The following is a 24,393-nucleotide window of genomic DNA, read 5'->3' on the forward strand; positions in this document are numbered from 1 at the left end:
TGATATAGAATATATATTTATTAGTCGCAATTATTGTGTTAATTTTGTAACGGCATTTATTTCTTTTTTTAATAAAAATCGTAACAATACAATGCAAAGGTCAACAAGTTTGTGGTATTTAATTGCGAAATTTAAATTATTTTTTAAAAATAAATATTAATTAATTTCCATACTACTTTACTATTTATTTTTATTTAATTTATTCAAGAACTATTGAGTGATATTTATTATAATCACGAGAAAGTATATGGACTGAAATAATCTTATAAATTATTTATTATAATCATATTGTCGTTGTTATGATAATGAAGTGTCGTGAAATCAATCATTAGACTACGCCCTGAAATAAAATTCTGAATTTTATTGCATTCAACATCGAGAAGAGGGCACAGTTATCTCACTAGTGTGTTTTAAGTTCACTTCACTTTACTTTCATCTTTTAACCTTTGAGACTCTCCCTTTGTGATGCAAGAGACTCCGAATCATTCGTGAAATAAACTTTGCCCACGATGCACATATATCAATTCACGGATTTAAGTTTAGTAGTAATTTATGGAAATGCCAATTGTTCATTACTCATTCATTATCTTTTTATTTTGTTACTCCATCATTAATTTGAAGTAAATAAATTGGGTGTGGTGCATCCCTACAGAGAATTTCTCTACATTATAAAATCTCACAAAGTTTTTCCCTATACAAATCGACTCTACAAATAAATTTTTACATCGCAACAACTCATCAGAAGATTATTTTCACATTGTTCCATCTCTACAAAAGAACATCTCTCATATTGAAAATCTCTACAGCGATCATTTGTACATAGCGTTAAGTTCAAATAGTAGAATTTTTCTTTTGACATTTTACTGATGAAGTACACGGAGAGAAAATTATGGTAACTGTTCCTAGTACGTTTATGAAATATCATCCCATACCGTTATGGTAATGATTACTTGGGATTATGGGATATAGAACCATAATTTCTGGGAAAAGTTCCCATAAGTATGGGAACAATTCCTATCATTATGGTAACAGCTCCCGTATCGCATGTGAAAGAATCGTGGTAATGATTACCATACTCATAGGAATAGTTCCCATAAGCAAATAGTAACCAATCCTATAACCACATTGTAATGGTTCCTAAGCGTATATGGGAATAAGCCCTATATATTATTTTAACTATTCCTATAATATTATGGTAAACATGACCATAATATCATGGTAATGGTTACCATAATATTATGGTAATCATTCCCATAATGTATGGGAATTATTACCATGATAATATGATATTATGATAACCGTTACCATAATAGTATGGGAATGGTTACCATAATATCATGGTAATAATTCCCATAATATTTAGAAATTATATTAATTTTTTTTTTTTGTATTTATTATAATTTCTAAATATTATGGTAAAGTTTACCATAATATTATGATCACCATTACCATAATATTATGGTCACCATTACCATAATATTATGGTAACCATTATCATAGTTACATGGTAACTGTTACCATAATTCCATAGGAACTATTCCGATACCAATGGGATTTATACCCATAATTATAGAAATGATTACCATAATATATATGGGTACCGTTCCCATAATCAATGTTTCAAAAAAACCGGTTACCATGCATTATGGGAACCATTCCCATAATATATTGTAACTGTTACCATAATTTTCTCTGCGTGTAGGTTATTAATTATATAAAAGATAGAAAGAATGAATGAAAGTGAAATTGAATTATTTAAATATCACACAAAGGATGATTCAACTCACCACAAATTTAGAAAATCTAGCGGTTGCTACTTTTAAACTGGTGGTCTTGTGTTAACTTTTCGTATCAATTTCGATAACTTTTTTCTGTACTTGAACTTGATTTCCACTGTGGCTTATGTACAGCAACAAGTGCTGTACCTTCACTAATTTTACACGGTTATCATATTCCACAATTAATATTTTATTAAAATTAAAAATATAAAAACAAAAAAAAATATTAATTCAACAAGGTACCGGCGGGTAACAATTCCTAGCTAAGGGAGATTTTCAATAGAATCGAAAATATTGCATTTAATTATCGAAATGTATCATTAATCTTTATTTCAATACATTAGCTATAAAATGTAATGAAGGAATGGTAATTTTTACCATAAACAAACAAAAAATTATACTTTTACAAAAACCATACGAATAGGCCTTATTTTACTACAGTAGGGTAATAAGGCCTACGGGTTAAACAAACTGGAATAGTTTAACTATACTTAATAAAATTGGTATTAGAGATGAATCATCACTTAAATTTAGCAACAATACTTTTTTAAATACAGAAGACTAGATTGTTTTTTATGATTTCTTCTGCGCTACGACAGCATACGACGGATGATGAAATATAGAAGACAGGGAACGTGGTATCGGGATTCTATATTTGTCGTAAGATCTCTATGCAAGACCCTTCTACTAGAGTAGCCTTTAGTGGAAGCGATTATTTTAAATATCATTTTTGTCACTTAGGCCTTATTACCCGCGAGAACCTTAATAATTGATACAAAAAGTTAAGCCCTTCTGGTTCCTAAAAATTGGGATTTGTTGTCAATAAAATTCATTTCGTCACTCTAAGTTCAAGTTTAAAAAAAAATCACTCCGCGTACCGAGTTAATAATAAATTTTTCTCTCTCAGCGCAGTGATTTGGAAGTGATGAAGATTTTATTTTTATTTAAATCCGCATCCGTTCTCAGTAAATTTAATAATCAAAAAATCATCCACTCTCTAATTAAAAGAAATGATTTAAAATGATTTGAAAATGTTAAACGTTCATAAGAAGGGTGATTCTAAAATATTCAAAAGCATTAAAAAATATTAAAAAATTTTTTTTTTCTAATCTTTCTAAATCGCTTCTTTTAATAAAGGCGTATTCAATCCAAATTTCATCCGAGTTAACTCGGAAAATTTTTTATAACGTATGGAAGCTCTTAATAAATAATAAATAATAAAATGATCAAATAAAATAAATGATATTTTTAATGATATTTATTTATATAAAGACATTATGAGTATACAGATGCATTATAATGATTATGGCAGTAATATACTGACTCTTAGCTTAAAATATGTGACATCAACGGTATAAAAAGTAGATAAAAACAGCTGCTAGAGGCGATGGCATTTTAATACAAATCTCTTAACAAAAATAAACTTAATCAAATAATAATATTAAAAATAATAATAATAATAATAATAATAATAATAATAATAATAATAATAATAATAATAACTAGTAACATAAAAAATTACATCAATATTACAATAAACCTTAAATCTATTTATTACTAAATGCGTGCCAGTGTGCCTCCTTCTATCGGTATATTACTAAAATAATCTAAACAAATATAATAAATTTACAGTACGTAGTTCCAAAGACAAGGCACTATGCGTCTAATAAACCAGTTCTTTAATTACTATTTATATTTTAAACATCGTTGCATATTGATTATCTATTCACACACTAGTTATGATTATTTATTTTTTAATTTATTATTAATTTTTTTTTTTTTTTTTTTTTTTTTTTTTTTTTTTTTTTTTTTTTTTTATTATTCTATTTTATTTAAATTATCATTATCAAAGATTATCGAAGCACAGAGAAATTTAATTGTCATTCAATTGCACTGTAGTTTTTTTTCACTCATCAACATTTTTTTACGAACTTTCGTCAGTTACCTCACTTTGTTAATTATGTTTTTAATATAACAAAAAAAAATTAACAATATTTTTAAAATTCATAAAAATTTGATTATTATTTTAAAAAATTTATCAAAACTATCAATCAATATTAAAAAACTAAATAATTTTACCATTAAACCACTGGAATAATCACTGAAGTAATAATAATAATAAATTTTAATATTAAAAAACAATAGTTGTTTTATTGAAAATAGTTTTTAGCTAAAAAATTTTCAATATTTCCCTGAATTTTCCAAACTTCCTGTTATGAAAATTTTTAATTTTCGAGAAAAGGAAGATATTGGTTTCGATTCAGTTTTCGAAATCCGAATTTTCAGCAGGTCTTGATACTTTTAGATCCTATGAAGCTTTTCTGACTATTTCTGGATGAATTTCCACGTGTGTGCATTTGTAAACTAATTTTTGAGGTACGATATCTTTGGAACGAATCAATCGATTTGGACGTTGTTGGTGGCAATCAAAAGGGTTTGTCAAGATTTAGATTTGGATAAATTTTGGAGTTGATTGGTCGAGTATGTTACGAGTTATACGAAAAACAAAAATTAAAAATGTTTTTTTTTTAGGTTATTTTCGTAAAACTCATTAACTACTTACCCGAATAACCTCAAAATGTATTGAGCTCCAAGTTTAAATAAGCATTTTCGATTACCACCAAGTACATTCAAATCAGTTAATTAATTCCTAAGATATCGTACGACAAAAATTATTTTTTTTAAGCTAAATATATTTATTTTTGGTTGAAAAACAAAATCAACATTTTTTTTTATCTCGAAGAGCTCAAATATTTACAACTAATAACTATCTGAGCTTGAAAACAGCGAGAAGCTTCCGGGGTTGGCGCAGAGTCAACCGTTTTTCAGATTGTTGTTTTTATTTTTTTTGTTTTTATGTAGAAATTACAATATATACAATAATTTCAACAAAACATTTTGTCCTTACAAAAACTGATCTCTTAAAATATTTAAGCCAAAAATATAAAAAATAAAATTTTTTGAATTATTTAAAGAAATATAATAGTTAAAAAGAATTATAGTAGCAATCAGTCGTTGGCTAATCTAATAAAAGTGAAAATTAATAATATTTCCTTAGGAGGCACGGCAACTTCTCTATACTCGTGTTCTTAAAATTACTATCAATTTATTATACATATAAACTGTAATAATAATTATAATTATATTTATTAAAACCTGTTATAATTATATTTACGAAGACATAAAGGAAGAAAGCGATGTCATAAGCAAATTTAATAGATTATAATTTTTTTTTTTATAAAATATTATTAAAATAAAAATTAACATCGCAAAGTAATTTATAGTGGAAGCTTATTTATTTTTAAATTGTCACTTTACTTAAAATTAATTAAATAAAGTAACACGTGTTATGTAATTTTAATTATATATTCCGACTTTACATTTAAAAAAAATATAAATGTCTCATTTATGAGGAATATTTCAAAATCACGATCAAAATATTTAACGGATACTAAATATCCACTCAACTAACAATATTATCTACCTTACGAAAAAAAGTTATTGAAGATTAAATTTTAATTAAAAATTAATTAATAAAAAAAACAAATCACTGATTATTTTTAGTTAATTATATAAAAAAAATGATTATCTAAAAATAGAATCACAAAACGCACGGTGATGCAGCCGTTATTATTATTTGTGTGAATGAATAATTATTATTAGTATTACTTTTTTTTTTATACTACAGTAAGACACGTATCGACGTCGGATTACGATAGTGAGGAAAATTCTAGGTGCATAATGTAGGATCTACCATACCACGTGCTATCATTTCGGCAATAGCTGGATCCTGTTTAATCTGATTCTGCAATGAGTTCTGTTGCCCCGAAGGGAAATGAGTGCGTAGGTGAAATATGAATTCCTCTTTATTCGGGAAATCCATCCGACACACTGGACAAAAATTACCGCTAGTGTTGTAGGTTTGCAGCGGTGGTGCTGAATTTGGAAAATATGCTGCTGCATGTTGGGTTTGACCAGAATCTACTAAATGAGATCTGTAACATCCAATTTATTTTTAAATAATTAGTAATCGTTCATATTTAAATAAAAAATTTAATTTATACGTTATTGCTCTTGACAATAAATGAAAATCCAAAGAATATGGATAAATTGACAATACTTTTATTTAAAATTGAAGATAGTTAATGCAGCAATCTAGTACTGCCACGTTAACGATACATTTTGTTATGAAAACCATCTACTATTAGCGATACTTCAGATGGTTACGATAACCACATTTTTTTTTTCAGTGTACCCTTGTTTCGAAAAAGTTCCCATTAGAAACCAATAGTCCCATAAGAGTAAAAAAACGTTCATAGAAAGTTCCAAATTTGAGGTTTTTGAACTTTTTTGAAACGAGGGTAAAATGCACTAAAAATACGTTTTCAAAAATAAATTTTAAAAACATTCTTTTTTTACTCAAAAGACAAATTTTTTTTTTTCCTCAATCAAAATTACAAAAGTTGAAAAAAGTTCTTTTCGAAGTTCTAATCTGTCTCAAATATACAAGTTCCACATGCCAAACTTTTTTGGTATCTTTTTGAAACGAATATTTTTTACACGGGAGATTAACTAAATGTTTAAATTTAAAATCAAATTATTTTTTCCAAAACAATCAGTAGTATTATTTTAAAAATCTTTTATATATAAATAAATAATTACCGTGCATGTTGCGACCATTCATCTCTTACAGTAAAGACTCTATTGCATATCTCACAGACATAAGTAAGAGGTTCTTCTTTTAATTTATGAACAGAGACTTCTCTACGCAACTGCTGCTGCTGCTGTTGTTGTTGCTGTTGTTGCTGTTGTTGTTGTTGCTGCTGTTGCTGTTGTTGCTGCTGTTGTTGTTGCTGTTGCTGCTGTTGATCAGAATTAGGAGCAGTAGGTGTTGATAATGGAGTAACTCCCGGTCTATGTCGAAGTTTATTCATGTGAATAACAAGTTTATCACGTCGTGCAAATGCTTTGCCTATAACCACACAAAAAATCTCATAAATAAAATATCTAATAATAATTGAACAAAAAAAAAATTTATAAAAAAATTTTAACGCTCAATTATCATCAAAGATTAAATGAATCGTTAAGTGAATTAAATGAGCCATAAATAAATAACGTACCACAAACTTCACAGGAATACGGTTTTTCACCCGTATGTATACGCATATGTATAACAAGTTTATCTTTACGTGCTAATCCTTTGCCACAAACAGTACAAGCAAATGCTTTAGTTGTTGGTTCTCCAGTATTTGTAGCTTTTGAAACAGAACCAGGACGTACACCGCCTACATTGTTTGTCGTTCTTAACGGTTGATTTAATGTAGTCGCGCGATTATTTGTAAATTGTTGATCTGTTGTACCAGGAAATACTGGCATTACACCACTTGGTCGTGCCATTGCTGCTGAATAATCTGGTGACCTTTATAAAAATATAATTTATTTAAATTATAAATTATTCATTTATTAATTAGCAAGTATTGTAATATATTACGTATTTGGAATATATTGCAATAATATAAGTATTGTATATATACAGGAACTTAATTAAATCATTATTAACTTAATAATTAATCAATCACTTTTATTAAAATGATAACGTATATTATAAATATCCTAATTAGCACACTTGGCTTTGAGACATCTATTAGATATTAAATTTTAAGCTATTTTTTAACGTATCGATAAGGCATCAATATGTTGACAAAACGATCAGAAATTTATGTCATCGAAAAAATGTCTACTTAAAAGACTTGACACAAGTGACGAAAAAAGTAAATTACAAATAGTGGTGAAATATAAGTCATCTAAATGACGTTTTAATTGAAATAAGACAGGAAAAGCAACACAACTCGTCTCTATCTCCGGAACCAACATTTGCATGTGGTATTTATACCAAAAAGGTGACTTTGAGACAAAATAAAATTTGTGTTATCCTTTTAAGTGACATCTTTAAGACATCAAAAAGTTGACTCTATGCTACTTGGATAAGAACACGACAATTATAGCGGTAAAAAAAAAAAAAAACAAAGAAAAGATTGTATATTAAATCTATGTCTATAAAATGATAGGTGTTTTTTTCGAACGCCCATCGCGCAAAAACTACTGAGTATTTTGACATGAAATTCGCATCATAAACTTCTACGTATTTCAAAGAAGTTTTTTAACTGTAGATTGTTAACATTCTGATGCTAAAAACTATATTTATTTCAAATTTCATTTCCATAAATTTTGTGGATTATCGACCGCTCTCAAATAAAATAAAAGAACATTATATATAGGGCCCTAAGTAGCACTTGCCTTTGTGACATCTATAAAATATAAATTTTTAAGCTATTTTTTGACGTATCGATAAGGCCAACATATTGACAAAACGATTAGAAATTTGTCACTGAAAAAATGTCTGTTCAAAAGACTTAACACGTGACGACAAAAAGTCAATTACAAATAGTGGTAAAATAAGTTACCTAAGCGACTTTTTAATTGACATAAAACAGGAAAACAAACACAAATTTTCTGTCTTCGGAACAAACATTTGCATGTCTTACTTATACCAAAAAAGATGACTTTGAGACAAGAAAAAATTTGTCTTATCCTTTCAAAAGACATTTTAAAGTTGTCTCTGTGCTACTTGGGGCAAATCGGTCGCTTTGGAACCCGACCCTTTTCAATTTGGCTGAAAATTTTTCCTCTTTTTTTACTTCATCAAAAACTTTTTTCAGAATTTTGTCAAATTTTTTTACCCGACCAAAAAAAAATTATGAATTAAAAAAAAAGCTTTTTTTTTCAATGAGCTATAACTTTTTCAAAAATTGACTTATCAGGACGTTTTCTTTTTTAAATTGTCATTTTCAAATGCAGTTTTTGAAGAAAACTTATTCAATTATTTAAAAAAAAATTTTTCATCAATATAAATATCTAGTTTCGTTTCTATTAAATAAGAAGAGGGCATTTGTTTTCGAAATATTCAAATGTTTTATGATCAGTTTCACTTTCGTTACACTATAATAAGTATATAAAAAAAAATATATGCAAATATAAACTTACCATGTGCCAATAGAACGAAGAACTCGATGCCCATCATCGTAACCCAGACCATCATCCGGTAATGTAAAGGTAGGATTAAGTGGTTGGGGTGCTGATGAAAGTCCTGGACCAGTGAGTCTAGTCTGAGCTACTTGCTGTGCCATGTGTTGTTGCAGTGTCGCATGCGCCGCTGCATGTGCTTCCACATATGACGAACGCTGCTGTTGCTGTTGTCCGCTTGTCGACATTTTGTCTTTCTCGTTCTAATAATTATTAAAAATTATTATTTTATTGTTACAATTTTTATTTTTTATTAAAAAATTTATTTTCATTGTTTTTTACTCAGAACTTTTTTTTTACTAATTATTTTATATTGATAAATCCGAGTGATTTCTCAATTTTATACTTTATTTTTTTATTATTAATTGTGATCAATTTTATAAAAAAAAAAAGTTATCATATTTATTTACTAAATCAAAGCAATTTTGTCTAGTAAATAAGTTTATTGGAAGATACAATATATATAATCTTATCAATTTGTGTGTAATTAACAAATATTAGACGACTGAAGTTGACTATTGAGTTATCAAAACGATTATTAAATAAACACGACATCATCCATGTAGTAAATCAATTAAACTTTGTGTTGTTAATTAAAAATCTATTAATGCTCAATGATATAATCTAATCTACTGATGTATTTGTGGAATTTTGTTACTAATAATTTTATTTTGTTACTTTATTGTACAATTTTTAATTAAATATTTACAATAATATTTTTTTTTTATCATTGTTTTATTATCGTAACATAAATAAGAAATAGTAGATTATAATCATTTTCAATTTTTTATAATAATAATAATAATAATAATAATAATAATAATAATAATTATTATTATTATTATTGATATTTTATGATTGTGAAGTTCAAAATTTTTAAATAAAAAAAAAAGTATTAAAATTTAATAACTTACAAAAGTTATTTATACTAATACCAAGAGGTGGGGGAGGGGTGAATTAAAAAATTATTCTGCATAAAAAGTTTTCAAACTTTTGACAAAAATAAACTGAGTTACATTTCTTAGTAATTTCGAAAAAGTTTCAATTAAAAAATTGAAGGCAATTTAAAATTTTTAATAAATGTTTTTGAAGTCTGTTAAAAATTACTATAACATTAGAAAAAATTACTAAATCAACTAATTTTAAATTAAAAATTTTAGAAAATTACTAAAAAATATAATTCAGTTATGATTTCTTTCATATTAAGAAGTCTATTACACAGAAAAAAAAAAGAACTTCTTCCCAAAAAATTATTACTCGCCCCAAAAAATTTTTGCATGTGTACGCAATGTATAGTCAATTTTGTTTCCATACAAAATAAAATCAGAATCATTAATCTCAAATATAAAAAAAATAAATAAATATAACTATTGAAAAATATATAATGATGTAACCAGATCTTTAATCCACATGCCTATTAAGGTTTTGGTATACTCGGAAATAATTTTGAACTACGATATTTCCGTAGTTAAGTTTCCGACCCGAGCTGGTTACGGTACTCAACTACAGGATTTAAACGTCGTATCCACCCATTAGCTTACGATGCAATACAATAGTAACTCTATATACTAGAGCGATCAATGTCTCGAGCCTACATTATACTCGCCCGGAAATTTAACCAAAGCAAATAAATTAATCTCTGCTAATTTGTATCATACATTAAAATAAATAATGATTACAATAAATAAAGTACAAAAGAATGATTGATAATAACCACAGTAACGTCGGAAAATATGTTTTATTGTAATAGAATATGTGGAATAGTATGATACTGTTAGCCAATGTCTGATAATTTTTGAATTTTTTTTAAAACAATAAATAATAAAAAAAATATTTGAAAAAATTGCACCTACGGTTTTTTTAATTGTCTACATGTGCATTTTTTTAGTCTTTTTTTTGTCATTTATTTGTTGAAAAAAAAATTCAAAAATTTTGAATTGTCTTTTAACTTCAGGATCACAAATTAACAAACAATTCAAAATTTTGAGATTTTTTTTTTCAACAAATAAATAGCGAAAAAAAAAAACTAAAAAAATGCACATGTAAGAAATTTAAAAAAGTATTGGTGCATTTTTTTGAATATTTTTTCTTCTTCATAATTCGTCGGCTAACTTCAGTATCATGTTAATTTCAGGATAATGAAATAGTCTTGACAGTGTAACAAGTATTAAATATGTCCCTGTAATGTATACCGAGGGTAAATTGCAAAAACATACTTGTCCTTCGATCAATGCTGACTGGATTCTTCAGTGCACTCACCAGCAAAACTAAATAATAATACCCAATCAAAAAACAATCCTTGATACAAATAAAATAATTAATTTCCCATCGTCCTCGATATTTTAAATATAAATAAATAAATTGCAACAATTCATCAGCTCACATTTTTTTGACTTCCAAACGGCAACTCAATTTTCTATCTCAACAACCCAAGAGTAAAATAAACTCAATTCAATTGTCCAATAGTCTCACGTACAAGTACATACATCACTCTCCTTTATCTCGTCGTTACTCCGATAATAAAGTCTTCACTCAACTCTCAGACAATACTCAATAAAAATCTAATAAGTCAATCAATTATATTATTTATCTGCAACTTCTCGTAAGCAAAAGTTCATTTCTTTATTATAAAAAAAAAAAAAAAAAATAGTAATAACAGTAATAAATATTTTGAATAAATTTGTAATTCGTAAACGCGACTCACGGAATGGACGAAAGGACAAAGGGATGCCCAAAAAAAAGTAAAAAAGTAAAACCGTACAAAAGAGAAAGGCCAGTGATAAAAATAAACAAAATCAAGTAGTTAACACCGCGATACGTGGAGACATATCGCTGTGTACGAGTTTCAAATCAGACTATTAAATTTTTTTTTTTTTGTTCAAATTATATCGAAATTTGATTATTAATGAATAATATTAAAATGTATAGTATGATGATGATGATGATGATAATAATATATAAATGAGATGAAAAGATAAGAGCGAAGACGACACACACACACTTGTACAACAGAAGGAGGCACGCGGAATGCAGCGTGGCAGACGAGAGAGGAGAGACTGGCGCGTCCGACGACTGTAACCGTCGTCGATGTGCCCCGAAACGTTGTGTTGTATATGATAGTGAGTAGAGGAACATACAACACTCGAACAAACTTGTGGAGACAAGAAACAGCGAAAACGAACGCCCATGAGAGAGAACGGATTATAACCAATACATACATATAAAAGTTATATATATATATATATATATAGATTGAGAGAGAATAAGAGAATGAGGAAAAAGTGGAGGGTCTGGGGCCGCGTGAAGGTCCTGCCACCGCGGACCTCTGCGATACGTTAACGTGTATTACGACCAGCTAAAAGCTACTCTATAAGACTTAAGTACTCTGTAAGTCATCATGTCTACAGTTTTAGTACATCTATCATTACATACTTGTATTGTGTATTTAATAAAAAGAAGTAATCTCATCTCATCTCCTGTCTAGTCTAGTCTAGTCTACTTGTCTGACGTAATGGAGTAGTAGTACACATCCTTGATAAATAACTTTCACTACTATACTGCGGTACTGTACTGTAGATACCGCGTTTGGTACTCAGCAGCTATAATAGTGGCTGGAGATTAATAAATGATAATAAACTATTTGTGTAATGGATGCAAAGTGTAGACGGACAGACGTTTATGGGCGCAGTGCGTCGGCCCGGTGACCTTGACATTGACATTCAGCCCAACATCACCACTTGACTCCTCGATCAGGGTTTATGTCAAGATCCATATGCGACAAATTGTGTAAACTACGCGACATATTTTTAAATATTGTCAAATATTTACACAGTTCTAGAATGGATTACTTTATGACTACACCCACTTTGCCACCTACTCCCTCGAGTTGAGAATGTTTTCAATTTTGTAAAATAAATAGGGTTTTGAGGTGTCAAAGTTTTTTATAAAATATTTTATTGTTTTGAAGTTGTAGACAATTAACAATTTTCGGATTTTTTTTCAACAAATCAAGTACAAGAAAAAAAAAAAAGAAAAAATGCACGTGTAGAAAATTTAAAAAACTATAGGTGCAATTTTTTTAAATTTATCATTTATAAAAATTTTCAAAAATTATTAGAGATCGGTTAATTTTAGTATCATAATATTTTATGATCCTGAAGTTAGTAGACAATTAAAAATTTTTGGATTTTTTTTTTCAGCAAATCAATTACCAAAAAAAAAAAATTAACCAAGTGCACATGTAGAAAATTGAAAAAACTATAAGTGCAATTTTTTTAAACATTTCTTTTTTTTTATAATTCATTGTTTTAAAAAAAAATCCAAAAATTATTAGACGTCAGCTAGCTTCAGTATCATAAAAATAATATTTTGGTAATTTAATTAATAACAATAAATAAATAAATATTTTTACTTTTGGAGCATCAAATACTCTTTTACTAAAAGAATGTCATTATACTGACCAGCAAAAGATTTTATTCAAATGTTAAAAACATTTTCTTTCTTTGAAATAATTTTATTTTTTGTTTTATGATGGTTATTATTATATCTTATTTTAAAAATTTTTTGTTCGTGTACTGCGGTTGAGAGGCAAAATCTCTGTACCTCAAACCTCATCCTCTTTAGATCTCTCGTCATTTACAAGCGACAACTCGCGCGGAGGGTATTGTGTGTTTGTTGTCGATCTCAACGAAACAGGTTTTCTCGGTTATAGTAGCAACCAACCGAGCAACCAAGGAAGGTAGCCGGCGCACCTGTACCTCTACTCAGCTAAACGGAAAAAAGAATATCGACTTTTACTCTTTATGTTGTTACTCCGACTCCACTTACATTCGGCCATGTGTAACAAATCTTAAGACTTTACTTGCATTACGGGATTTTATATTTTAAAAGTATCCATTCCCATTACATACCTACACCAAGGATACAACATTACACCAAATACCGAGAATTCTACATATATTAATACCCAATACTAATCCATACCTGATTTATTGTTATTACAGCAAGTATGTAAGTACAGCAACAAGTACAACAAGTAGAAGTAGCAGTAGCAGCTAAAAGGTGGGGCGAAATCGAGACGTTTATGCCAGTGCTGGTTCAGTTTGTAGACATACATGCATACATTCATACATAAATACATAGTACTTGCATACATACGCATATAAGTACTGTATGTATTTAAGTACAAAGGTCTAACAAGGACAGCTTGAGGCGAGACGTTAAAGAAAAGAGAACTGACTTTCGCTTTCCAAGCGCGACGCAGCCCGCGCCGATCAATAGCGCCGCAGCCAACGATACGGTTACACTCTCGTACTCGGTTTGCACCGTATGTGTGAGGGGGTGGAATTATTGAGACCGTCCCCCGCATCGAGACCCAACTAAACGAGCAATACAACTACCGAGTCTCCAGTCCCCAGTCCCGAGTTTCGTGACACGGGGAACTGGAAACTGGGAGGTGTAGGGATTTGTCTCCACAACTACACTAAACTACACCATCAGACCGTAGGGTTATGCAGTCAAGGGGTTGAGGATATAGAAACTAAATCAAGGACCAGCCCAAACCGATCACCAACGCCCGTACATTATTGAACACTGCGTCATTTTAGTTACAATATTTTATTTTTTCAGTTCTTATTCTTGTGACCGATTTAGCGAAACATATCTTATCGTTTAAATATGAATAAATAGACGATAGATATTTTTATTATTTCCCCCGAGTACATTTATATATATATGTACATAGATTTTTATTTATGAAAAGTTAACAATCTTGTATGCGCTTGATAATTGCTACGTTAATTAGAGTTTAATGTGGTATCACGAGAAACCACGTGTTGTCTTTATATTTATATAGATGTATATTTTTATTAGTATGTGAGTGGGTGTGTATGTAGAGGCGTTGTTGTGTGAATGTAAAAGTAGCAAGGGCAAATGAATTTGCACCTATGCTTTTAAAGGGATGACAAGGCCAAGAGGATGGGAAGAAATAAACAGAAGCTAAAGGCCTGAAATCCCAACCGGCTACTGCTAAAGGTCTTGACATTCTCGACATATTACACATAACACCCGTCCATTTATGCATTTAACCCGGTGTTCGTGCTAAGTCATTTAGATCTTTTAAAATTTATTTTGACGTACGTGGAAGCTTATGTCAATTTTTCTTTTTTTTTCGGTAATTAGTTTTAAATTATTTTGATGGACAAATAAATATGCAAATATTTAATTAGTTTACCTGATTACTGACTGATTGCGCGAGTTGTTTTAACGTATCCGCGTAATTTTTCAAAACTGTTTCAGTGGCCATACAACTTGCTCGGAATTCAAAAAACATATCCAATTTATATAGACACTTTTGGCATATATTTTTTGGTAGGACATCTTCTTTTGTTGTCTGAAAAAAAAATAATTTTTTTTAAAGGGTTGGTTTCTAAAAAATTTAATTATTTATGATATTGAAGTTGGCAGACCTTTAAAAATTTTCGGATTATTTTTTTCAACAAATCAATTACAAAAAAAAATTTTAAAATATGCACATGTAGAAAATTAAAAACACTACAGGTGCATTTTTAAAAAAATTTTCTTTTTTATGATTTATCGTTTTAAAAAAATCCGAAAATTATTGAACGTCGGGTAACTTACTTATGATACTAAAGTTAGCCGACGACTAATAATTTTTTGATTTTTTTCAAAATGATAAATTGTAAAAAATTGGACCTATGGTTTTTTTTAATGCCTGCATGTACATAGTTTTAGTTTTTCTTTTTTGAAATTGATTTGTTAAAAAAAACGGAAAGTTTTTAATTGTCTCCTAATTTCAGGATCATAATTATTTATGAAAAAAAAAAAAAAAAAAAAAAAATTACTTACCACAGAACCTATAAGAGTACGAATTTTAAAAAGTATCTGTCTTTGCTCACCCTCCTTGTCAAATATTTGTAGCTGATGATTACTTTTTAACGAGCATAGTCGACACAGTTCGGAATAATTAAAATTTTCATTCATTGCCATTGTTTGTGGGGGGAAGGGTTAATATTTTGTAAACTCAGTGGGTTATAGTGAGGTTATAATGATACGAAAAAAAAAAATTTAAAGATAATTATTATTTATATTTACTATTTATTTAAATAACGATCGAAGTATTAAGTTTTTTCGAATTATCACTGGTTAATTTATTGGAGTAACTATTACTCTAGATAATTGTTAAGTTAAATGAGAATATAATGGTTGTTTATAATGTCAAAAGCACACATTAGTACGAGTATTCAATGCCGGAAGGAGTTAAAAGTCGCCATTTTTACGTCCCTTCGCAACCCTATTCAACATATATCCCGTAGGTGAATTTCAGCCCGACATTTTTATTGTAATTTTAAGAACACGCTGTGGAGAAAATACCAAACTGCAAAAGAATCTCAGATGATAAAAGAAACACTGAGAGATCTATATGAATTGCAGGTGGTGGATCGCTAAGACACAAAACTGCATTATCGACGTTAACGATGACTGGTAGCAAATATCAGACAAATACCAGAATAAAGTTAGCGGCGAATATATTTTTTTTTTCAATAAAATGATATCTCAATTAATTGCTCCTTAAATGCTCTTTCAGAATCTGCAATTGTTCTGCTTCTCCAATTATTAGTTAATTAATAATTAATTTTTTAAAAAATTAATTTTCAAAAAAATTAATTTTGCTATAGTTTGAAAAACACAAACAGACAAATTTAAAATTGTTAATAAATAGAGTAAATAATTAATAAAATAAATTTAAAAAAAATGGGCATTTAAGAAATTTAAAAGTTAATAAGTGCATTTTTTTAAATTATTTTTTTTTCAATTATTTACTCTATTTATTTATAATTTTGATTTTGTACTCCTAAACAGCAAATTGAGCTCAACCAATAGTCGTATTGATCAACTTTTTAACTCAAAAATTGAAATGAAACATTTGACATCTCGATGACGTCTTGTACACAAAACATTTCATTAAATTTTTTGCTCTCTCCTACATGTAAACTTAATGTAAAACAGCAGCTTTAATTTTACGTTAAGTTATGATCCTGAAGTTGGCAGACAGTTAGAAATTTTCGGATTTTTTTTTTTTTCAACAAATAAATTACAAAAAAAAAAAATCTAAAAATATGCACATGTGGGAAATTAAATAAACTATAAGTGCAATTTTTTAAAATATTTTTTTTTATTATTTATCGTTTTAAATAAATTTCAAAAATTATTAGATGTCGGCTAACTTCAGTTTCATGTTAAATTTATGGTATTTTACATATAAGAGAACTAAAAAATTGAATTGAAATTTTTTATATATACTGGACGTCTTCGAGATGTTAAAAGTTTCATTTTAATTTTTAAGTTAAAATATTGATCAATTTGACTGTTGATTGAGCTCAATTTGCTATTTCATGTACCAATTTTTTTTGTCTGTTTAATAAAATTTCAAAATTTGAAAAAAAAAAAAAAAACTCTCGATTTATACTTTTAGATCACAATTTTGTTGAGTCTTAAAAATAAGATTTTTATAAGTGAATTTGAATTCATAATTATGCTAGCTCATAACGCTTGCGCAGAGAGTGGCAGTATTTGTTTACGTTTGTGAAGTCAAACTTTACTTAGCTAGTGTGCGTCAGCTGATGTCATTCAAAACGCGTGCTTATAGTTTTAATTAATTGCATTTTCTTCCGTGAAGATAATGTGAGTAGACCTCACTTTATTTTTTGGTTATATGTTTAAGCCCAAATGTGGGCTTGAATATTCACGAAATATAAAACTGCGAAAAAAAATTTTTTTTCAAAATCGGAATTTTTTTTCAAATTTTATTATACGGACTATAAAAATTGGTGCATAGAATTAGTTTCTTACCCTGTTGATTCCACAGGAATAATCCTGTTGTCACAACAGGATTTTATTCTGTTGCAGCACCTATTTTTTATTTTTCGTTTAGTATATCAGTACGTTAATAATATATACACTGTGAAAAATTTCCAACAAACTTTGCTATGGGTGCATTGTAACACCGGACCATAAGAAAACTGGTACAAAATTTACAAGTGTCCCATAGTAAACGGTATGCGCAGACGACATGATTGGGACCTATGCGCATACGTTTACTATGGGACACTTGTAAATTTTGTACCAGTTTTCTTATGGTCCGGTGTTACAATGCACCCATAGTAAAATTTAATGGGAATTTTTCACAGTGTAGATATACCAGAAATAATAGTTTAAGCCCGGTTTAAAAAAACTGGCCTGAAAGTACCGTCATATCACTACGGGATTGAATGCAAAACGTTGCTTAGTTCACAGAAATCGATTCTTGTTTAAAAGATCTAATAAAATCCGATAAATTTTCGCAGAGATTTCAATCAGAATTATCACACGCCCTTGAGGAATAAGCATTACAGCAATAAAATAGATAATGATTTATCAAACAATTTTCGTATTTATTTCACCAATTTGTGGACACCTTATTGCAACGATAATCCATGCAAACTTCTTATCGCTGACAGAATATATCTTAAGAGATCATTCTGGTTTATAATTTCCAAAAAATTAATTTTTTTGCTTCTCGATTTAGGTGTGCGAAAATTATGTAAAAATTTTTAAAAGTGTAAAGTAACTCATCGTGGTTTGAAATATCTGATCATAATATAAATATAAATCAATAAACATATCGCTTATAAAAATCTATCTTACACAGAAAAAAAGGTTTCTTAGTGCAAGGATAAATTTTTTTAAAGCAATAAAAAAATTTTTGCGTCAAGAAATTATTTTTTTTCGCATAGGTATTTCGTGTTAATAAATAATTATATACCGTCTTCATTTGCTCGCGATCGAGTGCAATAATACCGTATGCTGAAAATCTATATTTTTCACTGGTATATAATAAAGATGGTAAACAGGAGTACGAAATCAACTGCCGAAGAATAAACATCACTAGTTGCAGCATACAAGGGATTTGGATAATATTACATTTTACTTATGTGATGTATTCTATTTCTTTCATTATATTAACTGACTTTTATTTGCAGGTACACGATACATGGCTATATAAAACTACTCAAAAATATTATAAAATGGTGGACATTGTACTTGATTAACAAGGGACAATAACAGTCGAATTATTTCTTTGGTAGTTGTTTACAATCACGGCTCCACACATTTTCCCATGTTCTAAGTGCATACATCTTAAAGATCTATAATTAAATTTTTTCCACGTGTTCAGCTACACGGTGGATTGAATTTTCTGTATGAGTTTTTGTCTCTAACATGTGATATCTATCCGAAACTTGTAACTAATGTGCGAAAAATTGGTAAAAACAACACAAAGTCATGTAAATTTTCAAAAATAAATTTTTTCTAATAATAATAATTAAATTTATTTAAAGCCGTAAGATGGACGGCAGTGATAGAAACGTCTATCTAAGAGTTACAAATAATTTTTTAACTCTTGTAATAGTGAAAATCAGCATATTCGTGTTATTTCAATATTTTTAAGGTGTATAACAGCTCACCTAACATTTTGTTACAAGCAGTTTGGACGGTATCCGCCTCCCTTTGCTAGTATACTGTCTGGCTGAAGCCTACAACACTTTTACGCCGGCGCGTACTAGAAAGAGATGTAGTCTAAGGCAAGAGTGCGTTAACATAGCCTTACTAATGAGTCCGTTGATGTAGTTAGGACAAAACTACACAAATTATAGCAAACAGGCATATACCTTAATTTTTGGTGGTTGACTTAAGAGCCAATACATAGAATGAAAAGGAAAATATGTCATTTAGTGCAGTGTAGCATGGAACTGGAAAATAACTAACAAAATGGCTAAATCAAGCATAATTTATACCTTGTGTATACACTTATAACTTACAATGGCTTAAATAATACCTAAATAAGCAACTATATCTTCATTCCGCTGACAGTGCCAGAGAATGAAACAGGTCTCTCGGCGATTTGGCTATTTTTGGATTTTTGCTTGATAAAAACAACTGGAGCCCGGAAAAGTAAACAATTACCAATTCTTTTACTGGAATCTTTATTCGAAAACATAAATAAGGGCTACGACTTTCGTAAGTAAATTTAAGTATTTTTTTTATTTACTAGTATTCAGTTATCTGTAAATAATTTAAATTGGAATAGGAATCACACACATGCGACAGAATTGTAAGTCCAATACATAATAATTCATGAAATAATTTGCATATTTATTACGACGACTGCATAGCTTACAACAATAATAAATTTTTTGTCGGACGTAATCTATGGAAAGTTGTTACCAGTCACAAATTCCACCTTTAGGCTTAGAGATTCCGCAAGTAAGAATTATGTGAAACTTCTTAAGAGTGTAAAGTAACTCATCGTCGTTTGAAAAATCTAATTGCAATAGAAAAATGAAATAAAAAACGTATCGTTTTTAAAAGTCTTCTGTTTAGTTTTAATGAATAATCACCTACCTTCGTCATTTGCTCACGATTAATTGTTATAATACCGTATGCTGAGAATATATATTTTTTACTAGTACATGTCATCATTAACATTAACATTTTTTTAAATTTAATACTACAATTCGTCCACTCCGAGTCATAAATTGACTTTTGAATACGTTCTGTCTGAAATAAATAATTTACACTACAATTAAATGTTAATTGAGTTATCATAAAATATATTTGATATTATTGATACCATTTCTGTTGCCGTATTTGCAAAATTGCAGTAAATTACTATTTGAACAAAAAGTACAAATGCATGAACTACATTTTTTATTACCAATTCCCAATTTCCTTCCGATAATTGCTGTTAAATTATTCATAAATTTATTTTCGTAATAATAAAATTCATTATCATTCCATTCTACTAAATGGAAAGAATTTATGCGTTAAAAATTACGGTGACAATCGTGATAATCACTCGCTCAGAAGTCATGAAATTATTAGAGAATAAAACATTTTATCCATCATAAAAGAAAAAAAATACATTTTTTGTCTCGATAAAAAAAAGGACATGCATTTTAAATTCTTTCCATATACAGTTATTTAAATTTTATAATTTTAGAAAAAACTTACTTTATCTAAAGACAGAATACATAAACAAAGATCCAATCCATTCGTTACCATTGTAAAAAATACTACAAGACTGTATGAAGACTTAATTTTTTCACATATTCTAGTTGAAAATTGAAAATAATTCAAGTGCAAATGAGTTTTACGTAAATTTACTTTATTAAATAATTTAACCAAAAACTTTTCACAGTAAAGCAGTGACGGACTATAATGGCTATATAGGGTAGAAGTACTATTTGTGGTCTCACTATTATGCGCTAGCGTTAGCGTTCATTCAAAAGACTTGTCTAGCCCCTGAGGCCTCCAAACATCCATCGAACGCCTCAATCTTGGCCAGGATCGTGGTCTGAGAAATTCTTCAGAAAACCTAAACCGAAGACTCGGTGCTGAGTAAAAATTTTTAATTTTTCATATCAAAGTTAAAAAATGCAAGTGTAGCCAAAATCAAGTTAACTAAGTCAAATGACAGTCAAAAAATTATAGCAGTCAAAATCAAGTTATTTTTTTTTACCCGGGCACTGCTTCAGTTTTGGACATTTAATATTTTATTTTAATTAATGAAAAAGTATAAAAAAAATTGCATTGTAATTTGTGACAGAAGTATCTGTGAACCATTCGAAAAATTATTTATGTCATTGCATGTTTTACAAATTCTGTTATTGAAATTTTTAAAGTGTCCAAAAGTGGCAATATAGTGGTCAAAAACGGTACCTCTACCCTAATCCAAATTTATGTAAGCGTGTTATAAAAAATAACTTCGGCCATAGTACTTTTCTAAACAATGCTATTTAAATTTGCGTTATGTGGCTAGTAAATTATAGCTTAGCTATTCTATGACACCATAAAATTTCAAAGAAAAATGATTTTTTCCGTGTATACTTACGATAACATGGAACGATGTTTATTAACTAATTCTATCATATGTTGATCACCAACATTATTGTTATCGCTATCGTTATTATTAATATCAATATGTTGATTCATATTTCTAAAATCATCAGCTAGTACCTATGAATCGAATCAATCGATTTTTAGTTAACTAGCAAACTTTATCACTATAATTTATATACCAAAAAGTTAATTGAAGTGTGAGTCATAAGTTGAATGAAAATAGTCTCACATGTGACGTAACAGATAGCAAAAAACATAACAGATTGTTCATACATTAACAATAAAACGTAACGATTCATTGTCTGACATGCAAATGGATAGACAAGTGGGTAAATAACAACTGAAAAATCAATCGTAGTATTTGACTGAAGGACGACAGTTTCGAAATAGTAAGTAAGTAGTATCCTGTAATAGAAAATGTAATGTTGTATTACGCGCTTAAACAGTAAAGACATCCGAGCCAGAAGTTGAAAACACTGAGTAGACTTACACATATGGACGTAGACCAAAAGATAAACTGGTGACTAAAATAGCAGTCATATAACAATACCGTACTTTCTTCGAAGTATTGATGAGCATATGAATTTTATTTTGTGAGTGAACTTTTGTCCTAGTGTAACTCCATCGAGTGTGAAATTCTTTTAAAATTGTAAATAACTCACGTCGATGAAACCATAATGTTGAACCCTTTAAATTAAAAATCAAAATTAATTTAAATTTGAATAGAATTTTTTTAGCACATCTTAATAAGTAGTTAAAATAAACGTTAAAATATGAAAATCGACCGAAAGATTTGAGCGGAAAGTTGTAAATATTATAATAAATTTTTTTACATACCTTTAAAATGGTCATCGAGATACCAAATACAACTGGCATTAAATTAGTTATTGAATCTAAATCAATATTCTTAACAACATACAATGTGCATAAAGCAAAACAAATGAATAAACTATGTACTATAAGCCCCACAATGTATAATGTAGTTTCCAATAAATTTGGCTTACGATATTCACCACCAAATGCATTACGAAATGATACACCTACTGCTCTCGAAATTGTTATATCTAAATTCCAAAGTTCTTCACATGATGTTGTAGTGAGGTCATCACTTTTTTTATTTCTGTTAAACATTTCTTTAAAATGTGAGTCTTCGCTTCAATACCTTAATATTTGTCATTTGATAACAATAGCTATGGGGAAATGGACGGATAATAATAGTAGAGTTTGCAGTTTAGTTCCTTTGGAAACTAATTACAGAAAATTGTATTTAATTGTAAAATTGTCGTATAAAATATTAAACACAAGAAAATGACATCTGTCACAATGTAACAATGTCACAATGTAACAATGAAAAGCTATATTCTGTTGATAATAGCATATTAATTTTTCATCAATATTGTCGTCGTAATGTCTAGGGCTTCCGACTACTAGGGTTCGAGAGGGTGGTAAACAGGAGTACGAAGTCAACTGCCGAAGAATAAACATCACTAGTTGCAGCATACAAGGGATTTGGATAATATTACATTTTACTTATGTGATGTATTCTATTCCTTTGATAATATTAACTGACTTTTATTTGCAGGTACACGATACATTGCTATATAAAACTACTCGAAAATATTATAAAACAGTGAACACTACTTGAGTAACAGGGGACAATAACAGTCGAGTTATTTCTTTCAATGGAATATTTATTTGAAAACATAAATAAGGGCTACGACTTTCGTGAGTAAATCTAAGTATTTTTTTTTATTTACTAGTATTCAGTTATCTGTAAAAAATTTTAATTGTAGTGGAAATCACACATATACGAAAGAATTGTAAGTATAATATATAATACTTTATGAAATAATTTGCATATTTATTTCACCAACTGCAGATCTTATAACAACAATAAATTTTTTATCGGACGTAATCTATGGAAACGTGTTACCAGTCACAAAATCCACCTTTAGGCTTAGAGATTCCGCAAGTAAGAATTATGTGAAACTTCTTAAGAGTGTAAAGTAACTCATCGTCGTTTGAAAAATCTAATTGCAATAGAAAAATGAAATAAAAAACGTATCGTTTTTAAAAGTCTTCTGTTTAGTTTTAATGAATAATCACCTACCTTCGTCATTTGCTCACGATCAAGTGTTATGATACCATATGCTGAAAATTTATATTTTTTACTAGTACATGTCATCATTAACATTAACATTTTTTTAAATTTAATACTACAATTCGTCCACTCCGAGTCATAAATTGACTTTTGAATACGTTCTGTCTGAAATAAATAATCTACACTATAAATAAATGTTAATTGAGTTATCATATAATATATTTGATATTATTGATACCATTTCTGTTGCCGTATTTGAAAAATTGCAGTAAATTATTATTTGGACAAAAATTGCAAATGCATGAACTACATTTTTTATTACCAATTCCCAATTCCCTTCCGATAATTGCTGTTAAATTATTTATAAATTTATTTTCGTAATAATAAAATTCATTATCATTCTATTCTACTACATGGAAAAAATTTATGCGTTAAAAATTACCGTGACAATCGTGATAACCGCTCGCTCAGAAG

General features: G+C 28.7%; 2 protein-coding genes across 2 annotated transcripts; both read right to left on the bottom strand.

The window, feature by feature from the left end:
* Positions 1-3,021: 3,021 nt before the first annotated feature.
* On the bottom strand, positions 3,022-16,194 carry LOC103572240 (ras-interacting protein RIP3). Its single transcript, XM_008550756.3, has 6 exons — positions 15,729-16,194; positions 15,094-15,252; positions 8,823-9,064; positions 6,899-7,197; positions 6,441-6,750; positions 3,022-5,773 (listed from the first exon to the last, which is right to left on the bottom strand). The coding sequence occupies exons 1-6, from the start codon at positions 15,867-15,869 to the stop codon at positions 5,509-5,511; spliced, it is 1,416 nt and encodes a 471-aa protein (XP_008548978.1). The 5' UTR covers positions 15,870-16,194; the 3' UTR covers positions 3,022-5,508.
* A 5,645-nt stretch (positions 16,195-21,839) lies between these two features.
* Positions 21,840-22,840, bottom strand: LOC103572245 (uncharacterized). Its single transcript, XM_008550768.1, has 3 exons — positions 22,656-22,840; positions 22,309-22,505; positions 21,840-22,223 (listed from the first exon to the last, which is right to left on the bottom strand). Exons 1-3 carry the CDS (start codon positions 22,692-22,694, stop codon positions 21,983-21,985), a joined length of 477 nt encoding a protein of 158 aa, XP_008548990.1. The 5' UTR covers positions 22,695-22,840; the 3' UTR covers positions 21,840-21,982.
* Positions 22,841-24,393: the final 1,553 nt, after the last annotated feature.

The sequence above is a fragment of the Microplitis demolitor genome, chromosome 3, assembly GCF_026212275.2.
Source record: "Microplitis demolitor isolate Queensland-Clemson2020A chromosome 3, iyMicDemo2.1a, whole genome shotgun sequence".
Classification (NCBI taxonomy): Eukaryota; Metazoa; Arthropoda; class Insecta; order Hymenoptera; family Braconidae; genus Microplitis; species Microplitis demolitor.

Coding starts and splice junctions, on each gene's coding strand:
- LOC103572240 (XM_008550756.3), bottom strand. CDS start 15,869: ATGGCAATGAATGAAAATTTTAATTATTCCGAACTGTGTCGACTATGC. Junction 7,198..8,822: donor CTTCGTTCTATTGGCACATG/GTAAGTTTATAT, acceptor ATTTTTATAAAG/GTCACCAGATTATTCAGCAG. Junction 5,774..6,440: donor GAATGGTCGCAACATGCACG/GTAATTATTTAT, acceptor TGGATGTTACAG/ATCTCATTTAGTAGATTCTG.
- LOC103572245 (XM_008550768.1), bottom strand. CDS start 22,694: ATGCCAGTTGTATTTGGTATCTCGATGACCATTTTAAAG. Junction 22,506..22,655: donor TCTCGATGACCATTTTAAAG/GTATGTAAAAAA, acceptor TTTAATTTAAAG/GGTTCAACATTATGGTTTCA. Junction 22,224..22,308: donor TTTGGTCTACGTCCATATGT/GTAAGTCTACTC, acceptor TTTCTATTACAG/GATACTACTTACTTACTATT.